The sequence below is a fragment of the Hippocampus bargibanti genome, linkage group LG12 (assembly GCF_051943395.1).
Source record: "Hippocampus bargibanti isolate YZ-2025 linkage group LG12, ASM5194339v1, whole genome shotgun sequence".
Taxonomy (NCBI): domain Eukaryota; kingdom Metazoa; phylum Chordata; class Actinopteri; order Syngnathiformes; family Syngnathidae; genus Hippocampus; species Hippocampus bargibanti.
In genome coordinates this window covers 13348888-13361034 of record NC_142745.1, presented here as the reverse complement: position 1 = coordinate 13361034, position 12147 = coordinate 13348888, and the positions used below count along the sequence as shown (strand labels likewise).

General features: G+C 40.8%; 1 protein-coding gene and 1 non-coding gene across 2 annotated transcripts; both read left to right on the top strand.

Annotated features, from left to right (window-relative positions):
- The first annotated feature begins 25 nt into the window (after positions 1-25).
- Positions 26-97, top strand: trnah-gug (transfer RNA histidin (anticodon GUG)). The gene has a single exon. It is a non-coding gene; the product is annotated as a tRNA-His (tRNA).
- Positions 98-4069: 3972 nt separating this feature from the next.
- nmur3 (neuromedin U receptor 3) lies at positions 4070-11902 on the top strand. Its single transcript, XM_089010307.1, has 2 exons — positions 4070-5817; positions 7094-11902. Exons 1-2 carry the CDS (start codon positions 4935-4937, stop codon positions 7498-7500), a joined length of 1290 nt encoding a protein of 429 aa, XP_088866433.1. The 5' UTR covers positions 4070-4934; the 3' UTR covers positions 7501-11902.
- Positions 11903-12147: the final 245 nt, after the last annotated feature.

Genomic DNA, 12147 nt, shown 5'->3' with positions numbered 1-12147 from the left:
CGAGTTTCTCTCGTGTTCAATACAGGCCGTGATCGTATAGTGGTTAGTACTCTGCGTTGTGGCCGCAGCAACCCCGGTTCGAATCCGGGTCACGGCAATTTTATGATGAGCAGCGTCATCGAGCGGAGACAAATTCCTTGTATGTTCTGAAGACTTGGCCAAGAACGGTGATTTTAATTCTGATTCTTGTTTTGAACCCAATCAGAGAGAGATTGAGCCAGAGAGAGATACATGCAAACCAATAGAGATATTGCTTATTGTGAGGCGGCTGCATTATATATGTGTGTATTACAAATTCAAGATACAGCCACCCCCAGACATGGATATAAATAAATAAATAAATAAATAAATAAATAAATAAATAAATAAAATAAAATAAAATAAAAAAGCTTAACACCACTAACACTGCCATTCACAAATTCATTCGGGAATTGATAATATCACATAGAGCGCCTTTCCCAACTTTTGTTCGGGTTTATTTTTTCATGCTTGGGTGTCGATAAAGCGCTGGCCAGTCCACTGGCAATATTTTTCCCTTCCACAAGGGGCAGCATTTCCATTTTTTCCATTTTAGTGCTTTGTTCCAGCTTCAGCTATTCTTAAAGCACTATATAAAACAATATGTTGTGTATTGCATTGTATTTTGAACAGCCGCCCTCATTTCAAACTCATATAACTCCAGATGCTTATAATTTAGGAATTAACTCATTTTTCTCTGATGAAAGAAGAGTCTCAGGTTTGTTACACTGCATTGAATGTTTATGCAGTCCGAAAAGTCAATATTCTGTGGGTCCTGGAATTCGAGTGACAATGACAAAAACCCTGGCACTGCAGTGAACATATTTTTGCACATCTGGCAGTGAATGAGTAAAAAGTGTTTGCATAACTGAAAGAGTAATAGAGTTTCTCACAGTGACCCGCATAAATCCACTTTTTTATAGTGAGTGTTGCAAGAGTTGAACTTGGAAAATGTGTCAAAATACTGGATGCCACCTCATCCCCATAAAACACACTCGGGCATTCATTATCTTGTCATTGTCAGTAACAATGCGTTGGCACTGGTTACGTCAAAAACATACAAAGTGGTCAAGGTCAGTTAATGTTACGTGAAGCAAACAGTCTTTGTTCCCATACGACCGCGCTCATATTTGAATGCTTTTATGGAGGCAACAAAACGCGCAGAGCTTGGCTTGTTGTACTTTCACATCGGGTGACATGGTGTTTGCTTTCACTGTAAATCATGACTTCCGCAGCTATTCTACGTCAGGAAAATATTTCAAACGGTGACAGGAACTATATAAATGCATGCACACCTGAATGCTGGAAGAATAAGATTGTTGTTTATTAGTGCTACCTTTTGTGAAAAACAGACATAAACAAGACTGAATATGATTCAAACTCAGTGGTGGGCCGTCAGGGCCTGCAAGGCCTTCTTTGTTGGCCTAAAAATATCTGAATCACGGACTGATGTTAATTATATTTTGTCCATGCATTCTTATTAAATAATTCCAAATTGTCTTTCAGCTTTCTTTTATTATTATTCACCTTTTGCGCTGCTTCCAGATGTGTGTTTACATATTTAAGCATTGAACCAATCACATTTCAGCCATCATTTGTTACCACGGTCAGAAATCTACCTTGACACCTTCACAATCAGTTCTGCTGGCCCTGGAGCATCAAAATCAATGGTGATGAAACTCTTGCTTTAACCAATCAGATTTTGAGTTGGCAACCCAAGGCCTGCTCTAAGGCACTGGCAACGTCAGAGCTTTCGGGAATTATGATTGGCTACTCACATGATTGGCAAATCACTAGCCAATCATAGTATCACTCGCCGATAGTGATAAGCATATACTGGCCATAGCTAGCATCGTTATGTATTGGTAGCAAAATGCATAAGCAAATATATTGTGTTGATTTAATAGCAGTTTTATCAACCCACAATGGCTGAAGGAGGAGAAGAAATAGGTTTGGTTGCAGATTTACTGTTAAAGCCATTTTCAAGACGGACTTTTCAAGGTCAGTCAGTTATTTCCTGGCTAATGGCAGTGTCTGAAACTCATGACAAAAAGTTAGCGGACACCAGGGCAGACAAATCTGGAAAAGTTTCCTCCCCAGCTAGAAAAGTCATCGTCATGGTGCACAACGGTTTGCGTTGCGCTCTCTGCTAAAAGCCGCGTGGACTCTCCTTTCTAAGTGCCTTTCAAAACTCTCAAGTACACTTTACAGTCACGGTGTAATGTACGTTTACATTTTGTAGCGTCATCAATTTTGTTAGCTTCTTTTGAAACTTTCTTCTGGGGCTGAGGTTCTGTCAATCTACTTTGGAAAATGATATGCAAATGCACGACCTTAAAACGCTCAGAAAACTCCGAAGCACGAAACAGGTGCCTAGTATTCAAATTGCCAAACAAACGTTCGTTTTGAAAGGCGCTTAGAAAGAGGAGTTCACGTGACTTGTAGCGGTTTGCTTGTAACGTTTGCTTTATTGAATAAAGCAAACATTTGATTTGAAAATAAAACTTTTTTTTTCTTGAAGAAGTTGTCGGCCACCTGGAACGAGACGTTTCGAAAGTTGTACGCCCGATGTACATGTTGTACGCCCCGGGCCTCCGGGCAGACATTATTTCAAACACTGCTAATGGTACCCACTAGTGGACTTGTAGTAAATTACACCACCGTTTTTTCAGTCTGGATTGATTGAGTAGTACATAATCCCTCCTGAAGGCTTTGATGTATTTGTCATTAATGGTCTTTGAACCATTCCCATCAGCAAATAAGCACATTGATTTTATTTAATGTATCTTTGATGGTTAACCTGTGCCGCATCACCTCTATGTTTCTTGGCGCTCTCTCCCCTCTGAATGAAATGGTACGTAGGGAGGATGCGCCTCCTCCTCCGTCTCCTCCTCACACCCACAATTACACCATCGCATTTGTGCACGTCAAAGGAAGACGCTTTGCAGAACTGCTGAATCAAAAAGGTGAGTTTTAATTCATGCAACATTTGTTTATTTGTGTCTGTCTATGTGTTGATTTGTTTATTTTAATTGATGATTACAACTATTGAGAGGGTAAAAAATATTTTTTAATGAACATGTACGTATGCACCGTCATCCCATCATTTTGTTTTCATCAAGGACACTTTGGTCACATTGCAGCATTAGTTTCACATTAAAAGAGTCAAAGGTCAATTGTGTATTATGCACAATAGACATCCTAATTAACATTGAGGTGGAAAAAGAACGAATGATTGGCATTCATCAGGACGGCGCATCTAATTTCAATCATCCTCCGAGCGCCACCAGTTGATAGAACATATTTAAAGCTCATTAGCGTGGCGGGGAAAGATAATCTTATATCCCTGAAATAGACAGTGTCCTTTACTCGCATTTAAATGATGGCAAGGAAAAACGGGGAAATGGCAGTATTGTTTTTTTTTTTTTCAGTTGTCTCCATCACATCCCCCACAAGCGAAGAAGCACAGTCACCTGCAATTTGAAACGTTTTTCAAATGGAACAAGAAGAAAAAAAAATGCATTCATCTTCTTGCCCGACTTTATTTTTCAAGTACAAATGGTCTTCATGCTGATGTCACACTTATGTTGGAATATCAGCTTATTCCTTCCTATGTGGAATTTGCTTATTGGAAATTTGAAATTGGTTAAAAAGGGATGAATGTGAGCGTGAATCCTTGATCCTTTTTTATCTCGCTGCGTACCGCAAATGGCTGGCCACCAGTCGCGGACATAACCACCTTCTTTTGCCTCAAGTCATTTTCACATGAAAATCCAGAAGATTTGAATCAGTGTGAGACTGATGTGCAAACCGTGACGATGCCATCCGGTCAAATATGGCCGTTTGAATCATCAAAATGTAGACAATGTCAGATTATTTGAGATTTGACTTGCTTTTATTGTAAGTGTAATTCAAATAAACAAGGTCAATACGCTTTTTTTGGCTTCAAAACTTGTTTTACAAATTGGCAACTCGTTTACTGCCAGACATATGCAAAAAAAGTGTCTACTCTTGTGCCAGGGTTTTTGTCATTGTCACTCAAATTCCAAGAGTATTGTATTTTAGGACTAAATAAACATTCAATGCAGTATAATAATAATACATTACATTTTAAGCGCCTTTCAAAGCGCTCTAGGACACTTTACATAAGAAATCTTACACTCTTTTCTTTCGTCTTAAAATAGTTAATTCCTAAATTATATCGATCTGGGTTATATGATCTTGAAATGAGGGCGGCGGTCCAAAATGCAATGCAATACATACATATCGGTTTATATAGGGCATCGCCAAAGCGGGAATAAAGCGTTAATATTGACAAAAGGGAAATGCTGCCCCTTCGTGGAAGGGGAAAAAACATTACCAGAGGTCTGACCAGCGCTTTATCGGGACCCAAGCATGAAAAAACAAAAATCGAACAAATTCGGGAATGGCGCTCTACGTCATATTTTCAATTCCCAAATAAATTTGTGAATGGCAGTGAATGAGTTAAGTTGCCTTGCAGAAGCCACTTTGTATTGATCAATAAGTGAGTTGGAAACTCCATCATTAATATTCCATGAATCAGAATCAGAATCAGTGTTGAAAGGTCATGGAGCCAACCTTTGCAGTCAAGCAGGACTGAGTTTTTTGTTGAAAAAAAATCGTTGAATCTCTTCGGAATTGATTGGATTTGCGGAATAATTGGCACAGTATGTAAACCACCTCCTCTGTACAGCAAACGTCTTTCCACCTTCATCTCTTACTCCTCCTTCAAACCATTGTATCTTCTGGCCCATGCCTGATTCCATGATTTTCTACCGTGTGAAAGAAATGACGTGAAAGAAGGAGAATATCCATGAGAATCTTTTGTCTTCCAGTTTCGCGTGAGCAACTTGCAAATCACTGATTTCTCCCTGGTCCTTCCTGCAAACCGCGAGATGGATGTCTTTTGGCAAGGTCCCTCTTCAAATGTCTCCAGAAATCTCAGCAATTCCGGCATGTTCCTCAACTTTACCGTGGGGAACACCACTACCTCTACAACCATCACTACCATCGCTGTCGGTACCGGTCTGGACATTGAAACCACCCTCTTGCACATCCTCGGTCCGAAACGCTCCCCATTTTTCGTTCCCGTCGCCGGTGTCTACCTGCTCATCTTCCTGGTGGGCTTGAGTGGGAACCTCCTGACATGCGCCGTGGTCGCCAAGCACAAGAAGATGCGCAATCCCACCAACCTGTACCTGGTCAGCTTGGCCGTATCCGATCTTCTCATGCTGGCCTTTGGGATGCCCATGGAGATATATGACCTGTGGCAGAACTACCCGTTCCCCTTCGGTGCCGGTGGTTGCTACTTCAAGACGTTCATATTTGAGACCGTCTGTTTCGCGTCCATACTTAACGTCACAGCGTTGAGTGTGGAGCGATACATTGCCGTGGTGCACCCTCTCAAGACCCGCTACCTAACCACCAAGAGGCATGCCAAACGGGTCATTGGTGCCGTCTGGGTGGCGTCCATGGTGTGCGCCGTACCCAACACATCCCTGCATGGTATCTTCTACCTCCCGGGCCACATGAACGAGTCGGCCATTTGCACTGTGCTCAAGCCTCTGTGGATTTATCACACACTCATGCAGATCACCACTATCTGCTTCTTCTTCATCCCCATGATGGTGATTAGCGTGCTTTACCTGATCATGGGCCTGCATCTCTGCAGGGAAAAAACACAGAAGCAGGGCTATTTCAGGAAGAAATGGGGAAGCGAAGCTCGTGTGAGCATCCACGACGAGGGCGGCCGCCGGACCCAAGTCGTCAAGATGCTCTGTGAGTTTTCTCTTATGAACAAGGAAATATATACTGACAAAAAGCATTTTGATGGATCTCAAATAATTCTAAAACAAGGGTTCAAGCTGTTAAATATCATTTCCACTTTAACTCATGAATTGCCATTCACAAATTTATTCAGGAATTGAAAATATGACGTAGTGTGCCATTTCCAAATTTGTTCGGGTTTTGTTTTGTTTTGTTTTGTTTTTTCATGCTTCGGTGTCGATAAAGTGCTGGCCATGGCCTCTGGCAATATCTTTTCCACCAGGGGGAAGCATTTCCATTTTTTCCATGTAAGCGGTTTATTCCAGCTTCAGCTGTTGTTCAAGCGCTATATAAACCAATATGTATTTTGGACTCCAGACCCATATAATTTAGAAATTAACTCCTTTTTGCTGATGAAAGAAGAGAGTCTAAGGTTTCTAACCCTGGATTGAATGTTGATGTAGTCCTAAAATTCAATATTTTGTGGGTCCTAAAGTTCGAGTGACAATGACAAAAACCCTGGCACTATAGTTGACACATTTTTGCACGTCTGGCAGTGAATGAATGAAGTGGACTGTCAAAATAAACTCTTACATCAGTTTAAAACCAAACAAACAGAAAAGCACAAGTTTGTCTGCAGAAAGCCCCTGTTAGCTTAATGCTAACGGATAATAGTAAACATTAACGGGCTTGCCCTTTGTATCCGTAGTGCTGGTTTTAAACGTCTAAATCACGACCCACAAATTGTACCAACAAAATTTGGGGATTTTAGGCTGTCAGGTGAAATTTCATACATAAATCTAAAATACAAGATAAACTTTAGAGGTGAACTGAAATTGCCGAAATGAAGTTTGTGTTCAACAGGCTCCATCACCCCAAGTTCAACACACTGGGCATTCTCTTTGAGTCACCCTAGACTGCTCATACGGCTATTGCAGGGCATGAAAAGATTGGAATATTAGGATTCCGGGTAAAACTGACAGAGCGCCAAGATATTAACTTGTAATCCATGCAACCGTTGCCAAGGCATGCGCCCAGAAGACAATATTGTGTGTGAAGGCATGTTACTCCTTTCTTACACAGATCATTGTTATTTGCACAAGTGTCTCAGGTGAGATTTGCTGCCGAAAGAGACTTCAGGCTCATTTTGAGACCAAAGCCCCATCTGCTGTTGAGTCCACAGCAAAGACAGTGTCATTAAAGAAAAGTAAAGACAAAAGCAAGCTGTAGGGGAACAACAGTCCGAAGAAGACTCATCACCAAACTAACTGCTGTTTTCACCCTTCAGCCATCGTGGTGGCGGTATTTGGCGTGTGCTGGGCCCCCTTCCACATGGAGCGTTTGCTGTGGAGTTCCGTGCGCAAATGGACCGACCTCATGCACAACATCTACCAGTACGTCCACATCCTGTCAGGGGTCCTGTTTTACCTCAGCTCTGCCGTCAATCCCGTCATCTACAGCCTGATCTCCACGCGCTTCCGCGAATGCTTCAGAGAACTGGTGTGCTCACGGACTGACCAACCAGACTCTCCACCGCCCCCAAAGAGTTCGCTGGTCCTTTCCACCTCTAGGGCACAGAGCGGAGGTCAGGACTCGATGATCCGTTTGCTGTCTCTACCAATGACACAGGGAACGGACTGCTTGTTGCTCTCAAGTCCTTCCCGAGAGATAGCGTACAAGACTTCTGTGTTCTGAGATAACACTAGATCAGTGGTTCTTAATCTTGTTGGAGGCACCGAACCAGTTTCATATGCTCATTCACTGAACCCTTCTTTCAATGAATGTGCCCACTAACCGCAGATGAGACTGAGGAGTGGGCCTCTGCGGTGAGACTGACTCACCGAATCCCTCGAGTTCGATCGAATCTAGTTTTGGAACCACTGCTCTAGACTTACAAAGAGATACAACATGATCACATGACTGGGTGGCTCTCAATCATGGGATTGGCACATAGAGACAGCAGGGAAGACAATTTAAGGCGTACACAGACAATGAGGCAATTTCAAGTGTGCCAGATGTTTTGCTTCAGGTACAGTAAGTGTTGCAGCTCTGTAACTTTGGTAAATGATTTTTTTGTGGTTCTGTTTATTTCCATGGTGAATGCTGGCTGTTATCGTGAATAACTGGTGAGAGGCGTCATCACATTAATTCATAAATTGACTTTTTTCTTTGGTCTATAGATATCGATGTGTTTGTTTCTGTTTTACAAAGTGGCAGTGATGAAGATCTAGCGGAGTGATTGCTTTATTGACACTGCGTGACATGTTCATGTTGTCAATTTGTATTATTGCATAGGTCTGTATAGGCTATCAGTCGTTCAGGGGTGGTCCATCGAGGAAAATATTTTGTCAGCCACCATCTGTACTTCTTTGAAGGTGTCGGACGTTTCGCTCCTCAGCCGAAGAGCTTTGTCAGCGACCTAAAGCAAACTAAAAAAGTTTTAGTTTGCTGAAAGGATGCTGAGCCTTGAACTTCCAGGCAGGAGACCGAGAGCAAGACCGAAGAGGAGATTTATGGATGTTGTCAAAGAGGATATGAAGGTAGTTCGTGTGAGAGAAGAGGATGCACAAAACCGGGTTAGATGGAGGACATTGATTCGCTGTGGCGACCCCTGAAGGGAAAAGCCGTAAGCAAAAGAAGAAGATTATTCATCACTATGGTGATTTCTGTTCAAAATGGTGCTTCATGAAGAATTCTTGGCTTTGTCATGAAAGAATACGAAAATAAGACCAGCCTGGCAGCAGTCCAGACCTGTCTCCAAGTCGAAAAGTGTGGCAGGTTAACGTTATAAACTATGACAATGGAGCCCTCGGACTGTTGAACGTTTGAAGAATTCCTCTTACAAAGCCTCCCATGATGTTAATCAGTTTGAACATTAGCTGTTTTTATTCATGTTTATCATGTCTCAACTTGGAACTGGGTTTGTTTTATCGTATTTATATATATGTATTTATTTTTCACAATGGATCATTGTTTATGTCTAATGTCCAAGGGGGCAATTTAAATTAGGATTCATTAATATTTGGTATTTCTGACAAAAACATGAAATGCACCTCAGACTATTTAGCATTTATAGAGTTAGAGAGAGTGAGAATGAATTTTTAATTTTCAATGTCATCGAACTTATAGTGTTTGCCCCTAGATCAACTCACATGCCTGAAATTTCATGTTCAGGCCACTTTAATCAAACTTTAATTAATGTCTCATCTTTATAGGAAATGAGCACACGGATGGGTAATCATTTATAACTTTGGAGAGGAGGAACCTTGCGGTCAGGTTAACTGTGTGTCAATCCTCTCTGGCCGTTAATAAAGCCTCCTGGTCAGGGGCTGCAATGTCATTGCAGCAAAATCTGATGCAGACTCAATGACTCAATTAATGTGAGTAAGGTATCATTGGACTCCAAAGGAGACTGGAGGACACCTTGAGGGGGACAGGATTTGGACAAGACAGATTTTTTTGTCTAAATGCTCATGTAAAATCAAATGTGGACTCCATGATCCTGTTTGCTATTCATGTCTTACTCTCTTGTACCATCACTTAGACGGGAGTGTGTTTACCTAATGTAATTGCTTCTATCTGAAAGCTCTCTGCATATTCCACCAACTCATCTTGGATTCCACTTGTTGCTTCCATGTGAAAAGCATCAACAGAAGGGAGGGGATTGAAAAATTGTCATATTTGTAAAAAAAAAAAACACTCTACTTTTTCCTGCAAAATTCTGTTTTGAGTAGTTGTGATAGCTGTTTGCTAACAAGTCTATTGTTGAAGGGAATTGTGTAATTCAAAGGCTTTATTAATAATTGTTAATATTAAATAATTTGACTTCCAACTTGCTAAACTCAAGTCCTGATTTGACTCAACTTGCTTGGAAACTTGGTCAGAGATATTCGCTGGACACTGTGAACTTGGGCTCGAACACAGGAAGATTGTCTTTTACTGCCGGCAGGGGACTTCTGAAGCCCTGTGCCAAGCTATATATTGAGATTGTATGCAAATTTCAGTGAGACATTAGTAAACCATTGTCTTCTTGATTTGAATACCACGCCCCTGGACGTCCCAAGCACCAACAACTATAAACAACAGAACGTAGTCATTTCAATGCGTTGTCCTTTCCATGAACAGATAGATTTGTCACCTGGTTAATGAGCTCTTCCTGCGAGGGAGTTTACCAAGTCATAAATTAGTCCAAGATCAGATCTCCTACATGAAGATGACAGTTTAACAGGGTGTGTCTGTTCACCTCAGATTGACACCAGATTTTCTGTATTACCAATGTGTATTGTAGTCACACATGTTCAACCAACTAAGCATATAACTGCATAAAACTTTTAGATATGATAACTTCTATTCTGTCTATTATCTATCAAATTTACTTTAAATTTACATAAGACTTAATTTGTAAGCACACTGCAGTTACTGGCTAATGAAAGCTTGAACGTATCGATGTGGAGTAAACAGATTTGACTTTAGAGCTTTAACAACAGCTGAAGCTGGAACAAAGAGCTAACATGGAAACAAGGGAAATGCTGTTTCCTTGTGGAAAAAAAACATTGCCAAAGGCCATGGTCAGCACTTTATCGGCACCAAAGCATGAAAAAAACACAACCGGGACAAACTCGGGAATGGCGCTCTACGTCATATTTTCTATTGTAAATTATAAATACATTCGTGAATGGCAGTGAATGAGTTAATGTGAAGATGGTAATCATGTTCATAATTGTTGGGGGAAAATAGCCAAAAGCAAGATGTTGGTCCTATAAATCTTTTCAATTGATTATATTTCTAAATGGTCACTTAATACAGTATAATAAAATAAAAAATCCCTCTCATCTGTCAATTTACTGGGATGAGCGCACAAGCTATTAATATGGTCCTTTGGGGTTATTTGGGTGTTTGGAAGGTTCCGGACAGAGTTGGACATTACAAATGTAGATCTTGAAAAGTTATTCTAACAAAAATTGCCCAAAAAATCATGGCCGGCAAATTACAAATAATGACGCCGGACAACAAGTCAGGAAAAAAAACACAAACAAATATACGAGTAACCCGAATCAAAAGTGCAAGAAAGACCAAACCATGTGGAGAACAAATCATGGATACACATAAACACACCAAAATCGACTTACTTGAATAACAAATAAGAGTGTGTCTAGACCAAATGCACATTGGATTGGATCAGCCTCTATTAGTCTCGCAGTGGAGATATTTACATTTCACAGCAGCAAAGTGATGAAAGGAAGATAATAGGAAAGGAAGAAGTAGAAAAACAAAATACAGGAGCTGCTGGAAAGCCAGCCACTCTCACAGTGCCATCTTGAAGTCAAAATAAATGATATGACAACACAAAGACAGTCATTCAATCTTAAGCATTTTCTGCACCCTCTTTGTTACATGAAGCAGTTCTAGATGAAAGCGTCCTTTTCACCAATGGATCAGGGACGTCATAGTGAGATGTGCACGTCTGCTACGAGCTAATTATTGAAAGCAAACACGAAGCTGTAGCATCCAGAGATTGTTTTAGATCTTCTGTCCCACGTAAATCCGCTTCAATTCCAAGCCGTCACATACGCATCAGTGCTAATACTAGTCTCACACAGCCCAGTCTTGGAACAATGCTATTCATCTGCTTCCCTCGTTCTCCTCTTGACAAAAGTCATATTGAATAGTTTGTCGTATTTCATTGTAATTTCAACATTTTCTTCACATTTCCATCGGATGACATTTTCAGTTTGGTCTTTTTTCTTATTTCTCAGTATCCAAAGCAAGCAGGCAAGTAAGCACCACAAAAGGGTTAATGAAAGCATTTGCATGATGAGAGTTGTTTCTGTCGTCTTGGTCTGCAAGCGCCCACAGCAGTATGATTGACTGCATATTATATGAATAATCTCTTGCTGTGTCGGTGGGGTCACAATGAATTGGAGTCCATTTTCAGGGATTACGCTGCAAAGATCCAGAAGAGCACAGGCAGAAGCCTCTCAGTTCATGTCAAAAATATCTCACGCAAGGCTGTTTGTTACAGGAGTCATCAACCCATGAGATGAGCCCCGGCCACAAATACAACAAATTTTCACCCGGCCACGGCATTAGGCACAATTTAAAACACTCAATTTTGAATAACCATGGGGGGGTTGTTGATATGACAATAAATTCTAATAAAGAATGGCAAAAAAAATAAATAAAAAAATTGCAGAATATCACTGAAAAAAACACCAAAACATAAATTTTCAATGAAAGTAGCATTGATAATAAGACGTTGAGCGCCATTCTCAAATGTGTTCGTTTTTTTTTTTTTCGTGCTTGGGTGCCGATAAAGCGCTGGCCAGATCTCTGGCAATGTTT

Excerpts from the sequence above, each read along its gene's own strand:
- nmur3 (XM_089010307.1), top strand. The coding sequence starts at position 4,935 with ATGGATGTCTTTTGGCAAGGTCCCTCTTCAAATGTCTCCAGAAATCTC. Across the intron at positions 5,818-7,093 it reads CCAAGTCGTCAAGATGCTCT|CCATCGTGGTGGCGGTATTT; the intron begins GTGAGTTTTCTC and ends TTCACCCTTCAG.